General features: G+C 39.9%; 1 protein-coding gene across 3 annotated transcripts in view; it reads left to right on the top strand.

The window, feature by feature from the left end:
• The window catches only part of NAALADL2 (N-acetylated alpha-linked acidic dipeptidase like 2), a 712,309-nt gene that overhangs the window by 665,407 nt on the left and 23,389 nt on the right, over positions 1 to 23,513 (top strand). For 2 of the 3 annotated variants that reach the window (XM_069975168.1, XM_069975167.1), the window contains one exon: positions 15,061 to 15,256. In XM_069975168.1, the coding sequence (XP_069831269.1) occupies positions 15,061 to 15,256 (196 nt within the window). Of the gene's footprint in view, positions 1 to 15,060; positions 15,257 to 23,513 lie in introns of those variants that run through there. The other variant, XM_069975169.1, reaches the window with a different exon arrangement.

Genomic DNA, 23,513 nt, shown 5'->3' with positions numbered 1-23,513 from the left:
AATGTACCAACACCAGTCATTGTACTAAGGGGAGGCAAGACTGTTAAATGATGTCAGTTATTTTTTACTCAAAATAACGGACGTCATTTTTAACGGAGTTGAAAAAAGTTGTGTGAACATAGCCTAAAAGTGAATATTGAAGTCAATGGGAAATTAAATGGTAGTGTACATACCACATAGAATAGCTTCTTTAACTGATAATTATGCTAAAGTTACTAGCAGAGCGAGCCTTGATAATAATCATTGCTCATTCTGCAAAGGATGGCGCTCACCGATTTAGTGGCTGCGGTGGGACAGTGCAATAATTGGCTGAGTGGGACGCCAGGGACCCGGGAGCAAAGGAGCAGGCAGGAGTGCAGGTAATGTATTAGCCCGGCAGCTGATGGGTTAAGTGGGCAGTGGCTGCATTCTTGCAGCTGAATGCAAATCCGCTGCAAGAATGTAGAGTCATAGATAAGGACAGTACAGAGTATCACAGTGTATTTCACTGCAGAACTCGTAGCCTGGAATCCGCTGCGAACTCGGTACGTGTAAATGCACCCTTAACGACATCGGGCGTAAGTGTACGCCCCCGCAGCGTGGTACTTAACGCAAACGGGCGTACACTTACGCCTGATGTTTACCGGATCGCTGTGTGTAAACACACGGCGATCCGGTAACGATAACTGCTGTAATACACAGCAGACCATCGTAGCTTGTTGGCACGGGGGGTGGATTACACCCCCTGTGCTGACGATCGCTGTAATTGGCTGATTTATTCAAATCAGCCAACTACAGCGATTTTCCGGTTCCCGGGTCATCGGTGACCAGGGGCCCTGGAAATCAATGGTGATTGGTGCTGTCCGAGACAGCACTAATCACCATTACTGTGTATAGTGAAGGGGGCCATGGTGCCACCCCCCAGATCGCCGCTATTGGCCGGCCAGCCTCGGCCGGACATTGGCGGCGATCACAGTAAAAATAAATATTATTACTTTTCTCTGCACCCCTCAGCTAGTTAGCTAAGAGGTGCAGAGAAAGTGTGTGTGGTGTGTGAGCACCATACTCACCGGATCCCGGCGCTGGAGAGAAGATCTGCGGTCCCGCTGCGTCCCACGTCGTTCTTCGTCGTCTTCCCTCGGCTCCGCTCGGCTCCCGTCGGTTTTCGTCGTTTTTCTTCGGAGATCTTCGTCCAGGTACTTGTACTGCCCCCTAGCGGCTGACTATTGTATATCATACACTAATCAGTGGCTTTGGGGTAAAGAAGTAGCTTTTTTCTTTTTTTTTTGCGGCCTTCCGCCGCTGAGTGCTGACCAGTATCGCACGCAAATGCGCCGCTGATCAGCAACTCCTCTCTTTTGGCGTAGCGGGTTTTTTCCCCCTCCCCCCCCTTTTTTTTCTATATCCTGCTGCCACTGTCAGCTGATAAGTACCGCACATAAGTGCGGCATTTATCAGCAACTCTTTTTTTGGCGTAGGTTTCCCCCCCCCCCTTACTGTGAAAAACACATATAAAAAACTCCATTACACTACACTACCCCACATTACACGTTACACTACTTGAAATAAAGTTTTACACTACACCACTACACTACATCACATTTACATACCTCCCATACACCAATCCCTGAATAATGTCCCAGAGAGTGTTTTCGGTGGAGGAGGCATACGCGCTTATTACCTCCGACACCGAAACGGCCAGTGAGGATGAATGGGGGAATCCTTCTTTCCTCCATTCATCCTCATCATCATTATCATTAGAATCATCATCATCCAGTGATGATGACTTTCCACCTAGGCGTCCAAGGAGGATGCCTCTGGCTGCCCGCTAGACACGTCATCCCATCCCGCAACCTGCCCCCCAGACAGGTGACCCCATTCCGTCCCCTGCTCCCCAGACACGTCATCACAACCCACCCCCGCCCCCCAGACACGTCATCCCATCCTGCCCCCTGCCCCCCAGACAGGTGACCCCATCCTGCCCCCCGCCCCCCAGATAGGTGACCCCATATGGACCCCAGACCCCCAAAATCATCAGCCCTGGATTCCTGGCTTTATGGCAACGGCGGGAATCCAAATTAACCCCACAGGTCTCAGAGAAATAGATTTTTTCAAGCTCTATTTCTCTGATGACTTTGTAAATTTGATGGTGGCGCAAACAAACTTGTACGCGCACAAATTCCTGGCCCAGAACCCCTCCTCTTCTTTGCTAGGCCCATGGCGTGGACCCCTACTGATGCAGCCGAAATGACAAAATTTTGGGGGCTCCTGCTGCACATGGGCCTAGTAAAAAAAAAACACAATTCGGCAATACTGGAGTGGGGATATTATGTATAATACCCCACTTTACAGTATGGCCATGGGACGGTTTCGATTTGAAGCCCTCCTAAAATTCTTGCATTACAATGACAATGCAAGGTGCCCCCCACGAGATGATCCCTCATATGACCGACTGTACAGCCGGTCATAGAGCACTTCTCAGCCAAATTTACTGAGATGTATATCCCAGAGAAATACATCTCAGTAGATGAGTCCCTCCTGAGCTTGAAAGGAAGCTCATTTCCGCCAGTACCTTCCCAATAAAAGATTGCGGTATGGCGTGAAACTATACAAACTCTGTGAGAGTACCTCTGGGTACACTTACAGATTTAGAGTATATGAGGGTAGGGACACCCAAATTCAGCCCCCAGAATGCCCCCCCATCCTCGGAGTTAGTGGGAAGATCGTTTGGGAACTGATCTTCCCACTGCTGGATAAAGGTTATCACCTGTATGTTGATAACTTTTATACCAGCATCCCCCTGTTTCGGTCCCTCGCTGCCTGAGCTACTGTAGCTTGCGGCACGATCCGAAAAAATCAAAGAGGCCTCCCAAGTCACCCTGTTAGACAACTAATGAAAAGGGGGGAGAGCAAGGCCTATACCTGTAAAAAATATGTTGTTGGTCAAATATAAGGACAAGCGCGATGTCCTTATTCTGACCACAATTCACAGGAATAGCGTCACCCCTGTCACTGTACGTGGTACCACAAACGTGGTGAACAAACCTGATTGTGTTCTAGACTACAATCAGTATATGGGAGGAGTTGATCTCTCAGATCAAATATGCAAAAGAACACTGCAGAGACACCATCACATGTCTCGACGTCAGTGAACTAGCCAGACCTTCCCTCCGGGAAGGAACAACCAAGCCAAAGCGTTCTCCAGTCAAGGAAACCACCTCAGCAAGGTATCCATCCACAGACAGCTGTTTCGGGGTTTTTGCCCCTCATCAGTGTGGAGTAGGTTTCTGGCTAGTGGGAGCAATGACTAGTAAGTGCATGCAAAAGGACGCTGGTTCACCTCAGGGAGATCAACCAAAACACCGCAGAGACACCATCACGTGTCTCAACGTCAGTGTATTCTAGAACATTGCCCCCTGGGAAATCGAATATGCAAAAGAACACTGCAGAGACACCATCACATGTCTCGACGTCAGTGAACTAGCCAGACCTTCCCTCCGGGAAGGAACAACCAAGCCAAAGCGTTCTCCAGTCAAGGAAACCACCTCAGCAAGGTATCCATCCACAGACAGCTGTTTCGGGGTTTAAAACCCCGAAACAGCTGTCTGTGGATGGATACCTTGCTGAGGTGGTTTCCTTGACTGGAGAACGCTTTGGCTTGGTTGTTCCTTCCCGGAGGGAAGGTCTGGCTAGTTCACTGACGTCGAGACATGTGATGGTGTCTCTGCAGTGTTCTTTTGCATATTCGATTTCCCAGGGGGCAATGTTCTAGAATACACTGACGTTGAGACACGTGATGGTGTCTCTGCGGTGTTTTGGTTGATCCCCCTGAGGTGAACCAGCGTCCTTTTGATCTCTCAGATCAAGTCCTGAAACCATATAACGCCACAAGAAAAACCAGACGGTGGTACAAAAAGGTGGCCGTATATCTGGTACAGACAGTGATGTACAACGCTTTTGTGCTGTACTGATATGCCGGCCACCCAGGGAAATTCCTTGATTTCCAGGAAGCAGTAACCAAAGCCCTGATATTCGGCAGCCACGGAGTGGGCCCCAGCGCTTCTGGATATGAAGGACCCCGTATCATACAGGGACAACATTTTCCAGGTGAAGTCCCCCACACTGGAAAAAAGGGGAGATCCCAAAAGAAGTGCAGAGTGTGCCGTAAAAGGGGATCAGGAAGGACACCATTTACCAGTGTGACACCTGTCCTGACCTGACCTGCCTCTACATAAAGGATTGCTTCAAGGCGTACCACACGTCATTGGAGTTCTAAATTATCTAAATTCTGTCCCTTATTCCTATTTCAGGGGTCACGTTGGTCCAGGGATTATTCTGATTGCCATTATGAAGTCGGGAAGGAATTTTCCCCCTGTGATAAGGCTACAGTTGTCTGTCTCACGAGGGTTTTTTGCCTTCCTCTGGATCAACACAGGTTGAATTTGATGGACTTCTGTCATTTTCAACCTTATAAACTAATAATTGTCCCAATACCCCCAAATTAATTAAAATTGTCCTTTTTCCCCAACTAAAAAGGCATGGCCCCCATTCCCATTAGAGGCGTGCCATGATGCAATTAGAAAGCCCCTGAGCGGCCAGAACAGTACAAACCCCCCACAAGTGACCCCATTCTGGAAACTACACCCCGTAAGAGGCAGCGGGGATATGGACCCCTGGTGACGGCCACATTTGGGACGTGAAAATGAAAAAAAAATATATTTTTCATCTTCACAGCACATGTTCTACATATGTGCCCGTCACCAGTGGGGTCCATATGCTCACTGCACCCCTTGTTAGATTCCTTATGGGGTGTAGTTTCCAAAATGGGGTCACTTGTGGGGGGTTTATACTGTCCTGGCAGCACAGGAGCTTTGTAAATGTGACATGGCCTCCATCCTCCATTCCAGCCTCTAAATGGCGCTCTGTCCCTCTGGTGGCTTGCCCTGTGCCCATATGGCACATTATATCCACATGTGGGATATTTTCGTACTCAGGGGAAATTACCCTACACGTTTTGCATTTATTTTCTCTTTTAACCCCTTGTGGAAATGAAAAAAAATTAGGCTAGACCAACATTTAGTGTAAAAAAAAAAAAATTTTTTACACTTAATCATTGATTTAGTCTTTATTTTTTTCTTTTTCACAAGGGGTTAAAAGATAAGAAAAAACATTAAATGTGTAGCGCAACTTCCCCCAAGTATGAAAATACCCCACATGCTGGGTAAGCCTCCGCAGGGAGGAAGAGCCATTTGGCTAGAATGGATGGTGAATGCCATGTCGCATTTACAAAGGCCCTGTGTTGCCAAGAGAGTGGAGCCCCCCCAAAAGTGACCCCATTCTGGAAACTGCACCCCTCAAGGAATGTAACAAGGGGTGCAGTGAGGATATGGAGCGCTTGATGACGGGCACATTTGTGCTGTGAAAATGAAAAAAGGAAATTTTTCACTGTGGTTTGTGGTTTTTTTCTCTTTTAAACCCTTGTGAAAATGAAAAATTCACGGCTAGGCCAATGTTTAAGTGTAAAAAATTTTTACACAACATCATTGATCTAGTCTTGACATTTCTCATTTGCACAAGGGGTTAAAAGAGAAGAAACAGAACAAAACATGTAGAGAAATTTCCCCCGAATACGGAAATACCCCACATGTGGACTTTATGCGGCCGCAAGACAAGCCTCCAATGGGAAGGAGCGCCATTTAGCTTTTTGGGGCTGGATTTGGGTAGAATGGATTTCAAGGGCCATGTTGCATTTAAAAACTCCCTTTGTTGCCAAAGCAGTTAACCCCCCCCACAAGTGACCCCATTATGAAAACTACACCCCTCAGGGAATGTAACAAGGGGTGTAGTGAGCATATGGACCCCACTGGTGACGGGCACAAATGTGGAACAATGTGGCGTGAAAATGAAATATTACATTTTTTACACTATAATGTTGGTTTAGCCTTGAATTTTTCATTTTCACAAGGGGTTAAAAGAGAAAAAAAACACACAAAATGTGTAGAGCAATTTCCACCGAGTCCGTAAATACCCCACATGTGGACATAAAGCGCCATGTGGGTGCAGGGCAAGCCTCCGAAGGGAAGGAGCGCCATTTGGATTTTGGAAGCTGGATTTCACTGGAATGAATTTCATGGGCCATGTCGCATTTACAGAGCCCTCGTGCTGCCAAAACACTGGAACCCCCCCACAAGTGACCCCATTCTGGAAACTACACCCCTCAAGGAACCTAACAAGGGGTGCAGTGAGGATATGGACCCCTTGATAACAGGCACATTTGTACCGTGAAAGTGAAAAAATGAATGTTTTTACTTTCACATCACATTGTTCCACATTTGTGCCCGTCACCAGTGGGGTCCATATGCTTACTGAACCCCTTGTTAGATTCCTTGAGGGGTGTAGTTTCCAGAATGGGGTCCCTTGTGGGGGGTTTCCAGTGTTTTGGCAGCATGAGGGCTCTGTAAATGCGACATGACCCTTGAAATCCATTCCAGTGAAATCCAGCTTCCAAATGCCAATTGGCGCTCCTTCCCTTTGGAGGCTCGTCCTGCGCCCGCTTGGCACTTTATGTCCACATGTGGGGTATTTCTCGGGAGAAACTGCGCTACATGTTTTTTGTGTTTTTTTTCCTTATATCCCTTTGTGAAAATGAAAAATTGAAGGCTAGAACAACGTTTCAGTGTAAAAATTTTTTTTTTCTTTTTTCACGCCACATATATACTGTATTCGTACACTGAGGACCCATTCTGTTTATAGCTTGTAGTTTAGTACATATGATAAGTGACCACCCCTTCATATATTTTTTACAAAGACTTGCAGCGGCAGATCACTCCATTCTTATAGTTACAGGAAGGACAGATAATTTACTGCTGAGTAATTTGTTGCAGTTGATTTATTGGGCTATATTTGAAAGCTTTGTGTTCTGAAAATGAATGACCTTGGTCTAGGTATTTGGTTAAGAAAAGGACAAATTATTTTTGGATAGAAGCAAAGATTATATCTTATACTATGATGAAAACAAATGGTTAGTCTGCCACTTTGTACTCATTTGTACTAGTCTACTTTAAATCACAGGAAATAGCGCTACAAATCTTGAATGATATAAGAGCAAGAACCTGCCTGGTAGACTAGAAGGCAATACTGTATCTGAAATAGGATGCAATAAATAAAAACTGTCTTCACTCTTGATATTGTAGGACAAATATGAAGGAAAAAACAGGAATGAGTATTCTGCCAGCATACATGAACTCAAACTGCAGTCCATTTGTCAACCTTTAAATTGTTCTATTTATTACTCTTGTTCTCACAACTATTGCATTCAACTTTTAAATTTGAGGATTTGTTGTTACTGGGCAGGAGTCTACTATTTTCAGTAAGTTTGCTTCATTTGGCTATGTTCACACTACGTTTAAAAGCATCCGTTGCACAGCAAAGAACGCTGTTAAAACTTCCAACCGCCAGGCTGCATTGGCTGCAGAAACGTTTTAAAAAAATTGACAATTAGCCATTCTCTTCAATGTAAAGTACGGCCGCTGCTGCACTTTATATTGTGGGAACAGCTATTATTTCAAGACGTTGTTCATTGACAGTCTTTGGAAATAATAGGCATGTACATTATTTTAACGCCCAATCTAAAGAACAGGCATTAAAATAACAATGTGTGCATACAGGGGACAGCATTGAATTTACTTCAATGCAATGCCGCCCCTGCAGTAAAGAATGGACGCTAATTCCATCGCAATCAGCATCCATTCTTTACTGAAAAAGAACATAGTATGAACATAGCCTTAAAACAAAATTTCATTCCTTACATAGGCAATATTCTCATAACATCTTTTTAATGTTGACCGTTATTAATTATCATTATCATTAAAAATGGTAAATATTCGCAAATAATGGCAGTTTTTCACCTAAAAAGACATTGTGGGAACATAGCCACACATTTGTTTGCTGTCATTTTCCTTATCTGCTTATATTATATTTAGTGTCACTGTTATAGTACAGGGTAGTACTGTGAGGCTATGTTCACACAACGTGAACATCCGGCTGTTCCGTGACCCCGGCCGGGTCACGGAACGGCCGGTCTCTGCCCGGATCATCGCGGCTGGTACTTAAGTACCGGCCAGATGATCTGTCCGGCCGCAGAGCTCTGATGCAGGCGCATCAGCGCACGCTTGCATCGAAGCTTCCCCCTGCACACTATGGAGCGAGCGGCTGGAGCCGCTCGCTTCATAGTGTGAACTGACAGGGTTTTCTACGGCCGCAATTCATTGAATTGCGGCCGCAGAAAACTGACATAGTCAGTTATTTGCGGGGCCGCACGGGATCCCGGCCGGAGCATATGCAATGTATAAATGCTCTGGTCGGGATCCCTATGAAACTAAGGCATCGGCCATCGGCATCCGCAACAACGGACGTAGTTTTACATAGTGTGAACATAGCCTGAATCTGTATCTTCCATTAAGGTAAAACATATGTATAAATCAGTTATTTATATCACTTATAGCTATATATTTTCATCACTTATTTCTGAGTTGACACTTAAAAATTAAATGTAAAAATGAGAGCTTCTTTGTCACTACAAGTTTGGGAGAGCAGTTTTAAAGGCACAGGATCTTTTGTAAAGGGGAGTAAATCTTCCTGCACACTTTTGGGACTTTACTAATCCTTGGATAGGCTATGTTTACACAACGTTTTTTTCAGCTCCATTTAAAATGACGTCCGTCATTTTAAGTCTAAAATAACGAACGTCATTTAGTTGTCTAGCCTCCCCTTAGTGCAATGACAGCTGTTGGTACATTATTCTAGTTTGGGGTTACTAATTGGACTTTGGGTGTGTCTTAGTTGAAAAGTCCATTAAATTTAATAGTAAAAACAGAGAAAGAACAGTGACACAAAATAACTGTGTGTGAACAACTAATAAAAGTCCGCTGTTTGCAAAAACGTCCGGAAATAATTGTCATGATCATTATTTTGATGTCCGCAGTTATAACATCCATTATTTAATACATTGTGTGCATTGGACGCCTGTCCTCCAATTGACTTCAATGCATTGCGTTGAAGTCGAATAAAATGCTGCAAAAATGGATGTCTTTTCCAGTACCACACGTTGTGGGAACAAAGCCATACAGCTAAAACAATTTCTTCACTATCAAGTTAAAAGACTGGGCAGTATGATTCTTCAGGATAGCAGCAAAGCCCCCATGATTATTTAGTAATAATTAGAATTGGACTGTAAGTTTTTTCATTATTTTCCCTCCCAGTCCCTGCACCCTAAAATTCTTTTTAACCCCTTAGCGACCCATGACGTACCTCTGCAACCCCGCTCTGAACGGCACCGCTCCCAGCTGCAATCTGCAGCCGGGCAGTGCCTCTATTAGCCGGCGCGGGTCCCGTTGCCGCGCCGGCTAATTAAGCACTTCAATGCAGTAGTCAAACCTGACAGCTGCATTGAAGTGCTTTGTACACAGCATCCCTGGTGTCTAGTGGGTCGGATCTCCCCCCCGCGATGCGATTGCGGGGGAGAGATCCGTTCTTCTGGCCGGCCCGGGCCTCAGCGTCGCAATGACGCTGATCCCGGCTCGGCAATAGATTTCCATGTTTGCTATCGCTTCGTGCGTAAACGCCCAAACTATTAATTAATCACATTCCTGATCGCGCACAGTAAACGGCGTCAGTGCAAAAAAAATCCAAAGTGCAAAATTGCGCATTTTTGGTCGCATCAAATCCAGAAAAAAATGTAATAAAAAGTGATCAAAAAATCGTATTTGCGCAATTAAGGTACCGATAGAAAGAACACATCATGGCGCAAAAAATGACACCTGACAAAGCCCCATAGAACAAAGGATAAAAGCACTATATTCCTGGGAATAGAGCGATTTTAAGGAACATATATTTGTTAACAATGGTTTAAATTTTTTAAAAGCCATCAAATAATATAAAATTTATACATGTTACATATCATTGTAATCGTAACAACTTGAGGAACATGCATAACAGGTCAGTTTTACCATAGGGCGAACGGCGTAAATGCAAAACTCCCCGAAATCAAAACAAATTATTTTTTTTTTTTCAATTTGACAGCGCAAATGATTTTTTTCCGGTTTCGCAGCATATTTTATGGAAAAAGAATGCCTGTCATTACAAAGTACACTTGGTTTCGCAAAAAATAAGTGCTCATATAAGTCTCTAGGTGAAAAAATGCAAGCGCTATGGACTTTTAAACATAAAATGGAAAAAGCGCAAAAACGAAAATTGGCTTTGACCTTAAGGGGTTAAGGCCATGTTCATACAACCTCAAACATAGAGAAAAGGCAGCCAATTTTGATATAAAAAAACAACAACTCCTTAACGCTGTAAACGCTTGCTTCCTTAACGCTGTAAACATAAAAAATAATCATATGAGATTATTGCCTAAAATTCACAAATTATTTTAAAATCATTGCTGACATTATTCCGAGTGACTGAGGTTGAACAGTTCCGCTTTATATGGACATTGAATGCTTGGGGTTTTTTCTTACACTTTTCACCAGGGGGAAATGATGCCATATTTTAAATACTAGTTAGACAGCACATTGAGGGTTACATTCTACTGAATGTGCCCTTCAGGGGGAAAACTTACAAATGACTTTATTAAGCATAACATCTTTAAAGTTTACGGAATATAGCCCAAAGAAACATTTATAGTAATAGCATTTTTGTGACACCTCTTTCTAACTTCTATGCAAGCCCTTCTTTATCTCTCAGCCAGATAAGCTATAACTGCATGAAAAATGCTGTAGTGAGAAGTTATGCGCAGCCAATGATGCAGATCACACAAGTAGTTTGCTTAGGGCCAGTCTCATTAATATACTTATTTCTTCTATTTTAGAATCTTATGTAATCATGCTGCAGGTAATTAGGTCAGCAGAATCTGCTGGTGTCTCCAGCATATAATTTAATGATTAGTTAACGCTCTGTGTTTGTAGGAAGGCTGAGCCATGATCTTTTCTGGTTTAGCAGTGCTTAGTGAGACAGTGCTTGCATAAAGTATGATAACTCTGTGGTATTTTTAATGCACTGGTTCTGGTGCACATCTATTTTCAACACTTTTAATTTAGAAACAAATATCAGGATTAATAATAAAAAGGGAAATAAAAGGTAAATTACACAAAGAGTGGCATATCACCAAGACAGTTTTGTCAGGATGAGCAAAACTGACAGAGAGACAGACAGATAGTAGCTAGGTTTAAATAATCTAATCTCCTCGCTTTATGGTATAATCTGTAGTTCTATCTGATATTCTGGAGCATCTGTGGGTCAAAATAACTAGGGTCCACTAACCAACATGGTAGAACTGTGTTTTAAGGTGTGTGCCCTAACAGTGTTCAATATGAACCAATAAAAGCGTCAACACATCACTGCTGGTGGTCCATTGGATCAGACAATATAACACAAGAATAAAAAGGTCTCGGAAATCACAATTTGCTAATGAAATAGTCCTTTATTCACATTGTTTTGTAGTCAAATGAACGTAGAGCACATTTTTTGGCTTACACCTTCCTAAGCTGCCTAATACTGTACATGGAAAATGGCTCTCCTATCTACAGTATATACACAGTAGCGCTTGAGTATGACATCTGATGTATGTAAAGAAGGTTTCGGAGGCTCACCAGCATTTCTGTATACTTATTTACTTTGCCTTTATCAGCTCCTAAAGCTGATGAAGGCAATGTATTCAAAATGCATCCTCCTTGTACCTGCTTAGGCTATGTTCACACGTTGTATAGGACCGACCGTTCCGTGACCCGGCCAGGTCACGGAACGTCCAGTCTCTGCAAAGATCATCCTGGCCGGTACTGCAGTACCAGCCGGAAGATCTTTCCGGCCACAGTGTTCTGATGCGGGCGCATTAGCGTGCGTCCGCATCAGAACTCTCATAGCACACAATGAAGCAAGCGGCCGGAGCCACTCGCTTCATTGTGTGAACTGACATATCAGTTCTTTGCGGCACCGCATGGGATCCCGTCCGGAGCGTATATTAAGTGTATACGCTCCGGCCGGGATCCCATAGAAGAATAGGCAGTGTTCCACTCTGTACAAAGTATGGCCGTTGTTGCCTATAGCAACAATGGCCGTACTTTTACGTAGTGTGAACATAGCCTTATTGTTGCACTAAAGAAATAAGCATACAGAAGAGCTGGTGCCCCAAGATCCTTCTTTACTATTGTCTGGATACCATCCATACCTCATGCACCACCTGCCATCCCTTCTCCTGCATCAGATATATGTAGAGTAGACATATCAAACATAATATAATTCAAATAGTAACAATATAAACAGCATCAGAAAATTAGTAGCAAAATGATACAAGGTAAGTATCACATAAATAATATAGGATACAATAATAGCTAGATATGTTAGTATCAGATCAATAAAGGATGAGTATTAAATAGAACAACATACAAACATCTTGATTTTATAGATCTTGAGAGGTCTGAAAGAAAGAACACATGGGTAAACATATAGAAAACCACATAATTCTAAATGTATTCAGTCTGCAATAATGTTAAAGAAGGTGCAAAGTGTCACAGTTATACCCCTGTGGCTGTCTGAGACCTGTGGTTTCTCAGCAGTATATCACCCAGAATATCCCACTGCTTTGTCAGTATTTCTTCTCATAGCACATCTAGATCATCCATCTCTTCTCCAGGTAAGAAATACACCCCACCATCCACATGATGTTAAATTAAATGCAGTTCTTCTGACCTAGCCTCCTTTTTATAACTACATGGTCCAGCTCTGAAGCTTATGTGCCCATTATAGGTACTTTTAAAAGAGGGGCACTTTATTTAACACCTAAATGCAGTTGCATCCTATTACATCTTGCATATTGCTATATAATCATTCAAGTATGGGTCATTTGCTCAATAAACTATTGCAGGGTCTTATTTTCTATGATAAATTAGGACACTGACAGTTAATAGAAATAAACAGTGGTTAAGACTACAGTGACATTTCTAGGACTTCTACATAGTTATATAGTTAATATGGTTGAAAAAAGACAAACGCTAATAACGTTTAACCTATAACCCTACTGTGTTGATCCAGAGGAAAGCAAAAACCTTCATGAGGCAGGTGCCAATCGCTTCATTGCAGGGAGAAAAATTCCCTCCCGACTCCACTATGGCAGTCAAAATAAATCCCTGATTTAACATCCTTATCTGAATGGGGCTCACAGAAATTACTGTGCCTTCCGCAATATTACAATTATTTTGAAAAGACCTTATTTGCAGTTGCAGAAATGTCTGAAATAAATTTGTAGCATGACAATTATCCATGTCACCCTGTTACTATTAAAGCGACTCTGTACCCATAATCTGACCCCCCCCCCCAAAACCGCTTGTATCTTCGGATAGCTGCTTTTAATCCAAGATCTGTCCTGCGGTCCGATCGGCAGGTGATGCAGTTATTGTCATAAAACATTACTTTTAAAATTGCAGCTCCGTGCCCTACGGGCATATCTGTGCCCTAACTTTGCACCACCCCTCCTCTCCGCCTCCCCGCCCTCCTCATCATTAGGAATGCTCCAGGCAGATTGCCTATTATTCACCATCTGTGTTACCACAGCACATGGGCTGGATCATTAAGACACCTGTGTAATGTTCAAACAGAAGTAAATGTTCCAGTGGCATTCCTAATGATGAAGAGGGTGGGGAGGAGGGACGGAGGGGTGGTGCAAAGTTAGGGCACAGATACGCCTGTAGGGCACGGGGCTGCAATTTTAAAATTATTTTTTATGACAATAACTGCATCACCTGCCGAACGGACCACAGGACAGATCTTGGATTAAAAGCAGCTATCTGAAGGTACAAGTGGTTTGGGGTGGGCAGATTGTGGGTACAGAGTCGCTTTAAAACTTATATAGATAATAATGGAAATATAGCAGCTGAGTATCTACGAGAATATTGACTTCTTGGAATGTACAGGTAAAACGCAGGCGCGAACAAGTAAAACAATATGTAAGCATTAGTTTAGATAAGCAATCCATGTGTAAGGCCACGTTCACAGTAACTGTATTTTGTTTATTGACAGTGTGATATCACACTAGTATGTATAGAACACTAGCTGTAGTGTATACACGCTGTATACACTGCGGCCGGTGTTCCATGCGGCTGCACAAAACTGTTGACAGGTTTGTGTTGTGGGGCCGGTATTCACTGAACAGCAGCTGCACAAGATCACAATATAAAGTGCAGTTCCCGGATGTACCTTACATTGTGCTCTATGGCTAATTGGAGTGCGGGTGCACCCAAATGCTCCTGCACTCGCATTAAACTGAAGTGATTTTCACCCAGCCAATACTGCAGTATTGGCCAGGTGAATATCTGAGACATTGGCCTTTTTTGGCTATATATATATATATATATATATATATATATATATATATATATTTATATATATATATATATATATATTTATATATATATATTTATTATTATTATTATTATTTTACCTTTACCTTGATTTAAGTTTCTTAAAATAGAATAATCTTCAAATCCCATCTTAGAACTTCCAAGGACTGTGCCATTAAATACTATAACAGTCTGGACACCCTTGGGAACAAATTTAGTATTGTGTCAAGCCAGCTATTAACTATGCTTTTATTTATTTGGAAAAAAAATGACTTCATTGTTTAGGGATACAATATATTTATCACCTTTATGCTGATCCTATTTCCTGCTTATTAAAACTGAAGGCATTTTAACCCATAAATAAAGTTGTTTAATATGAAACAGCATGTTAACATAATTTATAGGTGTTATCCTACCATGTTTCCATTTTGTTATCAGTGTAAATTCAACAATTTTATCACTGGTTGTACTGCTCCATGTAATTCAGAACTCATAAAAATGTTCCATTCTCATATTTCCTGAACAGCAACTCTACATTTCTCTTACAAAATAAACATAAATCAAGTATCTTCATTGGGAATAAGAATTCTTTGTGTAAATCTGAACATTCTGACCAAGTAAACCTTGAGTTAAAATTGTTTTAATAATCAAATAATATAAAAAGAGATTTTTATATTGTCATCTATTTTAGGGGCTGATGTTTCCACGGATTTAATACAAATGGCAAAGCATTTAAGAGAAACAGCAGAGTTGTTCCAGTCTAATGAAATGAGACCAGCAAATGACCCTAAAGAAAGAGATCCCATCAGAGTGAGAATGCTGAATGACATTCTACAAAATATGGAAAAGAACTTCCTGGTCACTTCCTCCCCTCCTGGATTTTGCAGGTAAACATATATTTATTAGGTAAAATAATAAAATTTTCTAAAATATAATCCTTTTCAACCCCAATGAACAGTAGTAACCTAGGCTATCCAGTCATGACAGTCACGCCACAGATACACCACAGCTCCATTGGTGAACCTGCCCTATACCACTGTAATTATTTGTTTTTGTGGCAAATGCACTAAGTTTACTGGATCATTGGGAAACAATGTTTAAAGAGTACCTGTCATCATAAATAACTTTTAAAAAGTCATCAGGCACATCAAAAGTTATTGATTGCAACAAGTCTTTCTTCTGAGGTCTGATGCAATACGAAGACACAGCCAGGGACAGAGTACTGTGGCAGTGCGATCCACACCCTGGCCATTTGCTTATTCTGACACTTTACCCTTACAGTCTATAATTGGCTAAAGCAGGGATGGGGAATCTTTGGCCCTTCACCTATTGCAAAACTACAATTCCCATCATGCTTGGACAGCCAAAGCAAAACTTTGGCTGTCCAAGCATGATGGGATTTGTAGTTTTTCAACAGCTGGAGGGCCGGAGGTTCCCCATTTCTGGACTAAAGTGGCAGAAATAATGAGCATCCAGGAAGTGGATTGCACTGCTGCCGTGATCCATCCCTGGCTGTATCTTCATACAGCCAATTTTTAAGACCTGAAACCACCCAAATGCACCACCCAAATGCCAGATTTACTAAGAGATGCACATAGATAGAAGCCACGGTGATAAATCTAGTGCAGCATTATGTGGTATTATATACCACACAATGAGCACTGTTAAACAAAAAACAATTATGGTATTGGTGTTTTCTCCATTTGAAAAAAAAAAATGTTTATTTTATTATTAAAAAAAAAAAAACACTTCCTTAGTGCCTAAGTTTGTTTTTTTTTTAGGTACAATGTCTACTTTTGACCCAAATACCCCTATCTCTCCTTTATCCTCAAACATCCCTTAATTTAAAACTGATGTTCACACAACATCAAAAATAGAGACAAGGAGTCCGATTTTGAAATTTAAAATATTTTCAGTTTTTGCAATGCAATGCATTGAAATGAATGGAATGACAGACGTCCAATGCACACAATGTTTTGAATAACAGGCGCTTTCACCGTGAACGTCAAAATAATGATCATGTCAATTATTTTCGGATGTCTTTTCCAAACAGCGGACTTTTTTTTATTAGTTGTTCACACACAGTTATTTTTTTTCATGTTCTTTCTCCATTTTTACTATTAACTTCAATGGACTTTTCCATTTCAATTAAGACACACCCAAAGGCCAATTAGTAACCCCAAACTAGAATAATGTACCAACAGCAGTCATTGCACTAAGGGCAGGAAAGACAGCTAAATGACGTCCATTATTTTAGCCTCAAAAACGGAGCTGAAACATGAACATAGCCATAAACAGATTTGCATTATTGATCTTATAAGAGCTCTTCATGTATTTGACAGGCTCCTATTAGACTCTAAGTTGTGTTACATTTAACCCTGCTGTTCTGTTCAATCAAAAAATGTTACATGTGACATTTTTTCACCTCACACCAACTGGGGCAAATGTTGCTGAAAAGAAAAATGACCATGCTGGGTACTGTTAGAAAATATAAGCAAAAACTGCTGCAAGGTATCCTCAGTAAGAGAGACATTTATAGTTCTACGTTTTATTATACAACAGTAGTTTCTTACATTCCCAAAAAACACAAACGTGTCATTCTGATAATGATGATAATGCAACCAGTAACCGAGACGGCAGAAAGCCAGACAGGATTTTACATTACAATGCCACAAAAGGGGCAGCTGATACTCTCGATCAACCCATAGGCACTTACACCTGTAAACGCACAACTAATCGGTGGCCAATTGCTGTTTCTTTTTTTTTTATAACATTCTTGATGTGTTGGTGTACAATGCATTTGTGTTATGGCATGAAATAGACCCAATTTTTTTTTGCAAATGTGCAATATGCATGAATAATGCAATAAGGCCATGTAACATTTTTTGACACAAAAAAAAAAATTAAGTTTTTTTATTTCATTTTTAGGCTGGGTGCACACTACGTATATTTCAGTCAGTATTGTGGTCCTCATATTGTAACCAAAACCAGGAGTGGATTGAAAAAACAGAAAGGTTCTGTTCACACAATGTTGAAATTGAGTGGATGGCCGCCATTTAATGGCAAATATTTGCTGTTATTTTAAAACAACGGCTGTTATATTGAAATAATGGCTGTTATTTACTGTTATATGGCAGCCATCCACTCAATTTCACCATTGTGTGGACAGAGCCTTTCTGTGTTTTTAATCCACTCCTGGTTTTGGTTGCAATATGAGGACCACAATACTGACTGAAATATACGTAGTGTGAACCCAGCCTAAATTTGTTTATGAACAACCATGTTCACAAACAGTATAATAATGCAAAAGAAATTCAAATAAAACACTAAAATTAGTTAAAAATCCAGACTTCTGTTGGCCTGGTCAAAAATGACCAGAACATTATATGTGTATAGTAGAACCAAACAGAACAGCAGGATTAATGGTGTTATACTATTGCATTAAACAAATATCTCCATTAGGGGATTTTTGCAATAATATGTAAATGATTATTGTAAGTATACATGCATGCAAAACTGGATCGTTCACAGTGTGTCTTTTTCTCGGCCATACAAAAAAGTTGTGAGGTATGTGGCTGTGATTTGTATGTGGGCAATGTTATGGCAGGCAGTAGAGTTGGTTTGCACCTGTGTAAATTTGTCCTGAGTTCACAATACCTATCAATATGGCTGACAATGCCATCAAGACAGAACAGACAAATAAAATTGAAGGTGTATGGGCCCTATTCCACCGAATTATTATCGTTCAGATTATCGTTAAATCTAAACAAAAATCGTTCGGTTGAAATGCAGTTAAAGATTAACGACCGAACGAGAAACCGTTGATCGCTTTATAAGATCTGGACCTATTTTTATTGTTGCTCGTTCGCAAAACGTTCGCAAATCGTTCGCATTGAATAAGACATTGTTCGGTCGTTTGCAATAGATACGAACGCAATAGTGAATAAATAGCGAAGAAAAATTATCGCAATTACGATCATAAGTAACGATTATCGTTCCATGGAAATGAGTGAACGTTTTCAGGTCTTTCGCAATAGCGGTCATTTGAGATTGTTAATCGTTAACAATTATGCAAACGATAATTGTCCGGTGGAATAGGGCCCTTAGTGTATGTATGGCTATGTTTACACAACGTTTTTTCAGCTCTGTTTAAAATGACACCCATCATTTTGAGTCTAAAATAATGGATGTCATTTAGCTTTCTGGTCTTCCCTTGACTGCAATGACTGGTGTTTGTACATTTTTCTAGTTTGGGATTACTAATTGGCCTTTGGGTGTGGCTTAATTAAAAAGTCCATTGAATTTAGCCCTTAGAGGAGAGGGCCAATTTCAATTTTTGCGTTTTCGTTTTTTCCTCCATTTTTTCACCTAGAAACCGACATGAGCCCTTATTTTTTGCGCCACTAATAGTACTTTGCAATGACAGGCTGAATTTTTTTATAAAGTACACTGCAAAAGCAGGAAAAAATTCATGGTGTGGTGAAAAAAAAACATTTCTTTTATTTGGAGGAAATTTTTTTAAACGCTGTTTGCCCTGGGATAAAACTGACTTGATATATATATATATATATATATATATATATATATACATCAAGTTGTTACGATTACAACGATATGTAACATGTATAACTTTTATATTATCTGATGGCTTGTAAAAAATTCAAACCATTGTTAACAAATATATGTTCCTTAAAATTGCTTCATTCCCAGGCTTATAGCGCTTTTTTCCTTTTGTCTATGAAGCTGTGTGAGGTGTCATTTCTTGCGTCATGAAGTTTACTTTCAAACTGTTTCTTGTTTGCGCATATGCAACTTTTTGATCGTTTTTTATTACAATTTTTCTGGATTTGATGCGACCAAAAATGCGCAATTGTGCACTTTGGGATTTTTTTGCTCTTCCGCTGTTTACCATGCGAGATCAGGAATGTGATAAATGAATAGTTCGTGCGATTACTCACGCGGCAATGCAAAATATGTCTATTTATTTATTTATTTTTATTTATAACATGGAAAAAGGGGGTAATTCGACATTTTATTAGGGGAGGTTTTTTTTTTATTAACAACACTTTTTTTTTTCTTTTACACTTATACTAGAAGCCCCCCTGAGGGACTTCTAGTATAAGCAGACTAATCTCTCATTGAGATCTATGCTGTATAGTTATACATTAGCCAAAACTACATAAACTATAGGCAACCACTGTTATGTGTAAAATCCCTAAATGGATGTAAATTGGTAAGTGATGCCTGAGCCGTAATGCTACCTCAACATAGCCAAACTAAACCTAAAAGAAAAAAATTGAGTAATGTAGCAAGAATTTTATTTCAGATAATATTTAAAATACAAAAAAATACCAAGAAATGAATCAACACTATAAAAACAGGGTGGCAATCCTGGAGAGATGTCACATGTAACATGATTATACAGGAGCAATTCATAAAAAAGAACACTGGGACCGGATATAAAGTGCTAAGTGCATAACTGTCACATTGGAAAAATATCCTATACTTGCCATACAATCCCGTCCCACCCCATATATGAATCAGAGGGTCAAATAATCTGTTCACTCTCTAGGACGCCACCATCCCAACGCGCCACAACCCCGACGCGAGTTTTGTGTCTTGCTACATTACTAAATTTTGTTCTTTTTGGTTTTGTATAGTTACATAGCAAAGATCAATGAGATAGGCACTCGATTGCTTCCGGCTGCTGCAGCCGGAAGCAATCGAGTGCCAAGCCGGGATCAGCGCCATTACGGCGCAGACCCCTTCCCGAGCTGGACGTGTGGATTGCTGTTCTGGAACAATGTCCCGGAGCAGCGATCCACCTCACTAGACACCAGGGAACGGCTGCAAAAGGTAATCGGATGCAGCTGTCAACTTTGACAGCTGCATCCGATTACTTAATTAGCGGGCTACAAGTGGCACCCGGGACCGCGGCGGTTAAGAGTGTGGCCCTGGACGTACAGGTAAAAAACGGTGACAAAATAAAAACTATGTGTGAACAACTATTAAAAACGTCCTGTGTATGCAAAAGGTGTTCGAAATTAATGATCATGTTCATTATTTCGACGTCTGTAGTTTAAATGTCTGTTATTCAATACATTATGTGCATTGGACGTTTCTCTTTCCATTGACTTCAATGCATTGCCATTGCAGTCAGTTAAATCGCGGCAAAAACAGACGTTATTTTAAATATCAAAATCGGACGCCTTTTCTCTATTTTTGACGTTGTGTGAACATAGCCTAAGTCTGTATATGTAATAAATCCTGTCAAGTGCAATATAATTAAATGATAAACTTGGAGAGTAAGAAATATGTTTTTCTATGTACTAAAATTACATCTGTATTGATTTATGAAGTGTGTTTCTAGACCTCGAACAATGATTACTATTGCATTTATGTTCACAATGTACTATGTGTTGCCATAGTAATCATAATGGCATAATACAGGGCAAGTAAGTCCAAATAAATTCTTTCTAGTTGTTTTATGCCTTTATTTATCTGAAAATTGTAGTTTCCAATTTTTAGCCGTTGAAAATAGTATTACTCTTTATAGGAGGCTTCACAACTTCAAGGACATCAATGATTAACTGAAATTCTGTATGTGTAAAGTGTACCAACCCTGCAAATTTTATTAGGGGTTGTGCAGACTGCAGACTCTTCTTTAAAACAAACAAGTAAATAAATCTCTTACAGTCACTGCCAATTTTTATATCTGAACTTTTTTTTTTATTCCTCTTCACATAACACTGCAATATCAATTGTACTTTGTAATAAGATTCATTTTTCCATAAAGTTATGTTGCGAAACATAAAAAAGAAAAGGGTTTGAGAGGTGAAATTGAAAAAAAACTTTCCGGTGGGTTTCATGTTTACGGTGTGATAAAACTGACTTGTTATCTATATTTTTCAAGTCAGTATGATTAAAACAATACCAAATTTATATAATTTTTATTTTACTTTTTAAAAAATAATTAAAACATTTTTAAAAATATGTTTAAAATTTCTCTTCTGATTCTTATAACTTTTTTATTTTCTTGTCTATAGGGCTGTGTGAAGGCTCATTTTTTGTTTTTATTTGGAAAATAATAAGAGGGGGTCAATTAATTTTTTTTCTCCCCACCTTCTAGGAGCTATAAATCTCTTATTTTTCCATCTACAGGGCAATGTAAGTTTTTTTTTTGTCAGGAACAGGTGTACTTTGTAATGGCTTCTTTCAATCTACCATAAAATTAATTATGTAACTAGCAAAATATCATTTGTGGGGTGAATTTGGGCCAAAAAAATGCAATTCCGCAATTATTAGGGGGTTTCCGTTTTTACATAATGCACTTTACAGTTAAAATTACATTTTATTTCTATTCTATAGATCGGTCTGAATACAGTGATATGCAAGTTTACAGCTTTTCTAATGTTTTACTATTTTTAGTAACAGTAAAACAAATAGGTATATTTAAAATGGCCCTATTGTGACTCCTGTAGAGCTTTTATCACCGATAGGGCTGTATGGGGTGTCATTTTTTGTGCCATTTTTTATTAATATATTTTTGTAGATCGGAAGTATTAATCACTTATTATTTTTTTATATATAAAATGTAGTAAAAAATCTGCAATACTGGTGCTTTTTTTAACCTATTTTTGTTCATGCCGTTCCCCATGTGGGAACAATATTGTTATGTTATTTAATATTTTAATTATTTATTTTTATATTTTTGGTGTGTTTTATTTATAAAATTGTAAGGGGTTGATTTAGATTTTTATTAGGGGAGGAGTTTTGGCACATTTTTTAAAACATTTATTTATTTAATTTACACTTTTTTTAGTCCCCCTAGTGGACTACTATATACATACAATGGATTGCTCACACTGATCACTGATAGGCCAGTGATTAGCTGTCTATGATTTTTTTGCTAGAAATAACCAAACTGGCAACCTTGCCCAAGCTTGGAATCCCAGAGAAATGCAATGACTGGTGTTTGCACATTATTTCAGTTTAGGTGGACTAATTGGCCTTTGGGTGTGGCTTAATTGAAAATTCCATTGAATTTAATAGTAAAAACCGAGAAAGAACGATAAAAAAGAAAAACTGTGTGTGAACAACTAATAAAAAACGTCCACTGCTTGAAAAAGATGTCTGAAAAAATTTGTCATGATCGATATTTCGACATCTGCGGTGATAACATCCGTTATTCAATACATTGTGTGCATTTGATGTCAGTCTTTCCATTGACTTGAATGCATTGCATTGCAGTCAGTTAAATCACGACAATAAAGGACGTTATTTTAAATAGCAAAAGTGGACACCTTTTCTCTATTTTAGCCAAAAAATGGTGACAAAAGTAAAAGTGTGTGTGAAAAACTAATAAAAAAAAGTCCACTGTTTCCAAAAGATGTCTGAAAATAATTGTCATAATCATTATTTTGACGTACATGGTAAAAACATCTGTTATTCAATACATTGGGGGACATTTATCAAAGGGTGTAAAATTTAGACTGGTGCAAACTGCCCACAGCAACCAATCACAGCTCAGCTTTCCTTTCAGCACTGCCTAAAGCTGAGCTGTGATTGGTTGCTGTGGGTAGTTTGCACCAGTCTAAATTTTACACCCTTTGATAAATCTCCCTAATTGTGTGCATTGGTTGTCCATTTTCCCATTGACTGCAATGCATTACTTTGCAATCAGTTAAATAGTGGCAAAAACAGACGTTATATTAAATAGCAAACCTTTTCTCTATTTTTGATGTTGTGTGACCATAGCAGCCCCAGTACTTGTTCCTTTATTGCTATTTTCTGACATCTCAATATAGCAGCTGAACTTTTAATGAGCAAAGTAACACACATGCTGCTTTTTCACATCATTGTACAGGATTCTTCTGCTCACCATATGTTTCGTTTTCAAAAGTGTAATAAATTTTTTTTTTATTTTTTTGTCGTAATTAAAGGGAACCAATCACCTCAAAAATGCATATAAAGCTAAGTAAATGTGCTGTTAGACCACACAGCACACTTCCCACACATGTTTTCATAGCCTTCTTGCCTCCCCCGTGTAAGCCACAAAGTCACTTTATAAAACTGGCGCCCTGTATGCAAATTACCTGAGGTAGTCATCGGGGCGGTGTGCGGATAGCAGGTAGTCACGGTCTG

The sequence above is a fragment of the Dendropsophus ebraccatus genome, chromosome 6 (assembly GCF_027789765.1).
Source record: "Dendropsophus ebraccatus isolate aDenEbr1 chromosome 6, aDenEbr1.pat, whole genome shotgun sequence".
Classification (NCBI taxonomy): Eukaryota; Metazoa; Chordata; class Amphibia; order Anura; family Hylidae; genus Dendropsophus; species Dendropsophus ebraccatus.
This window is presented reverse-complemented; position numbering and strand designations above follow the sequence as displayed.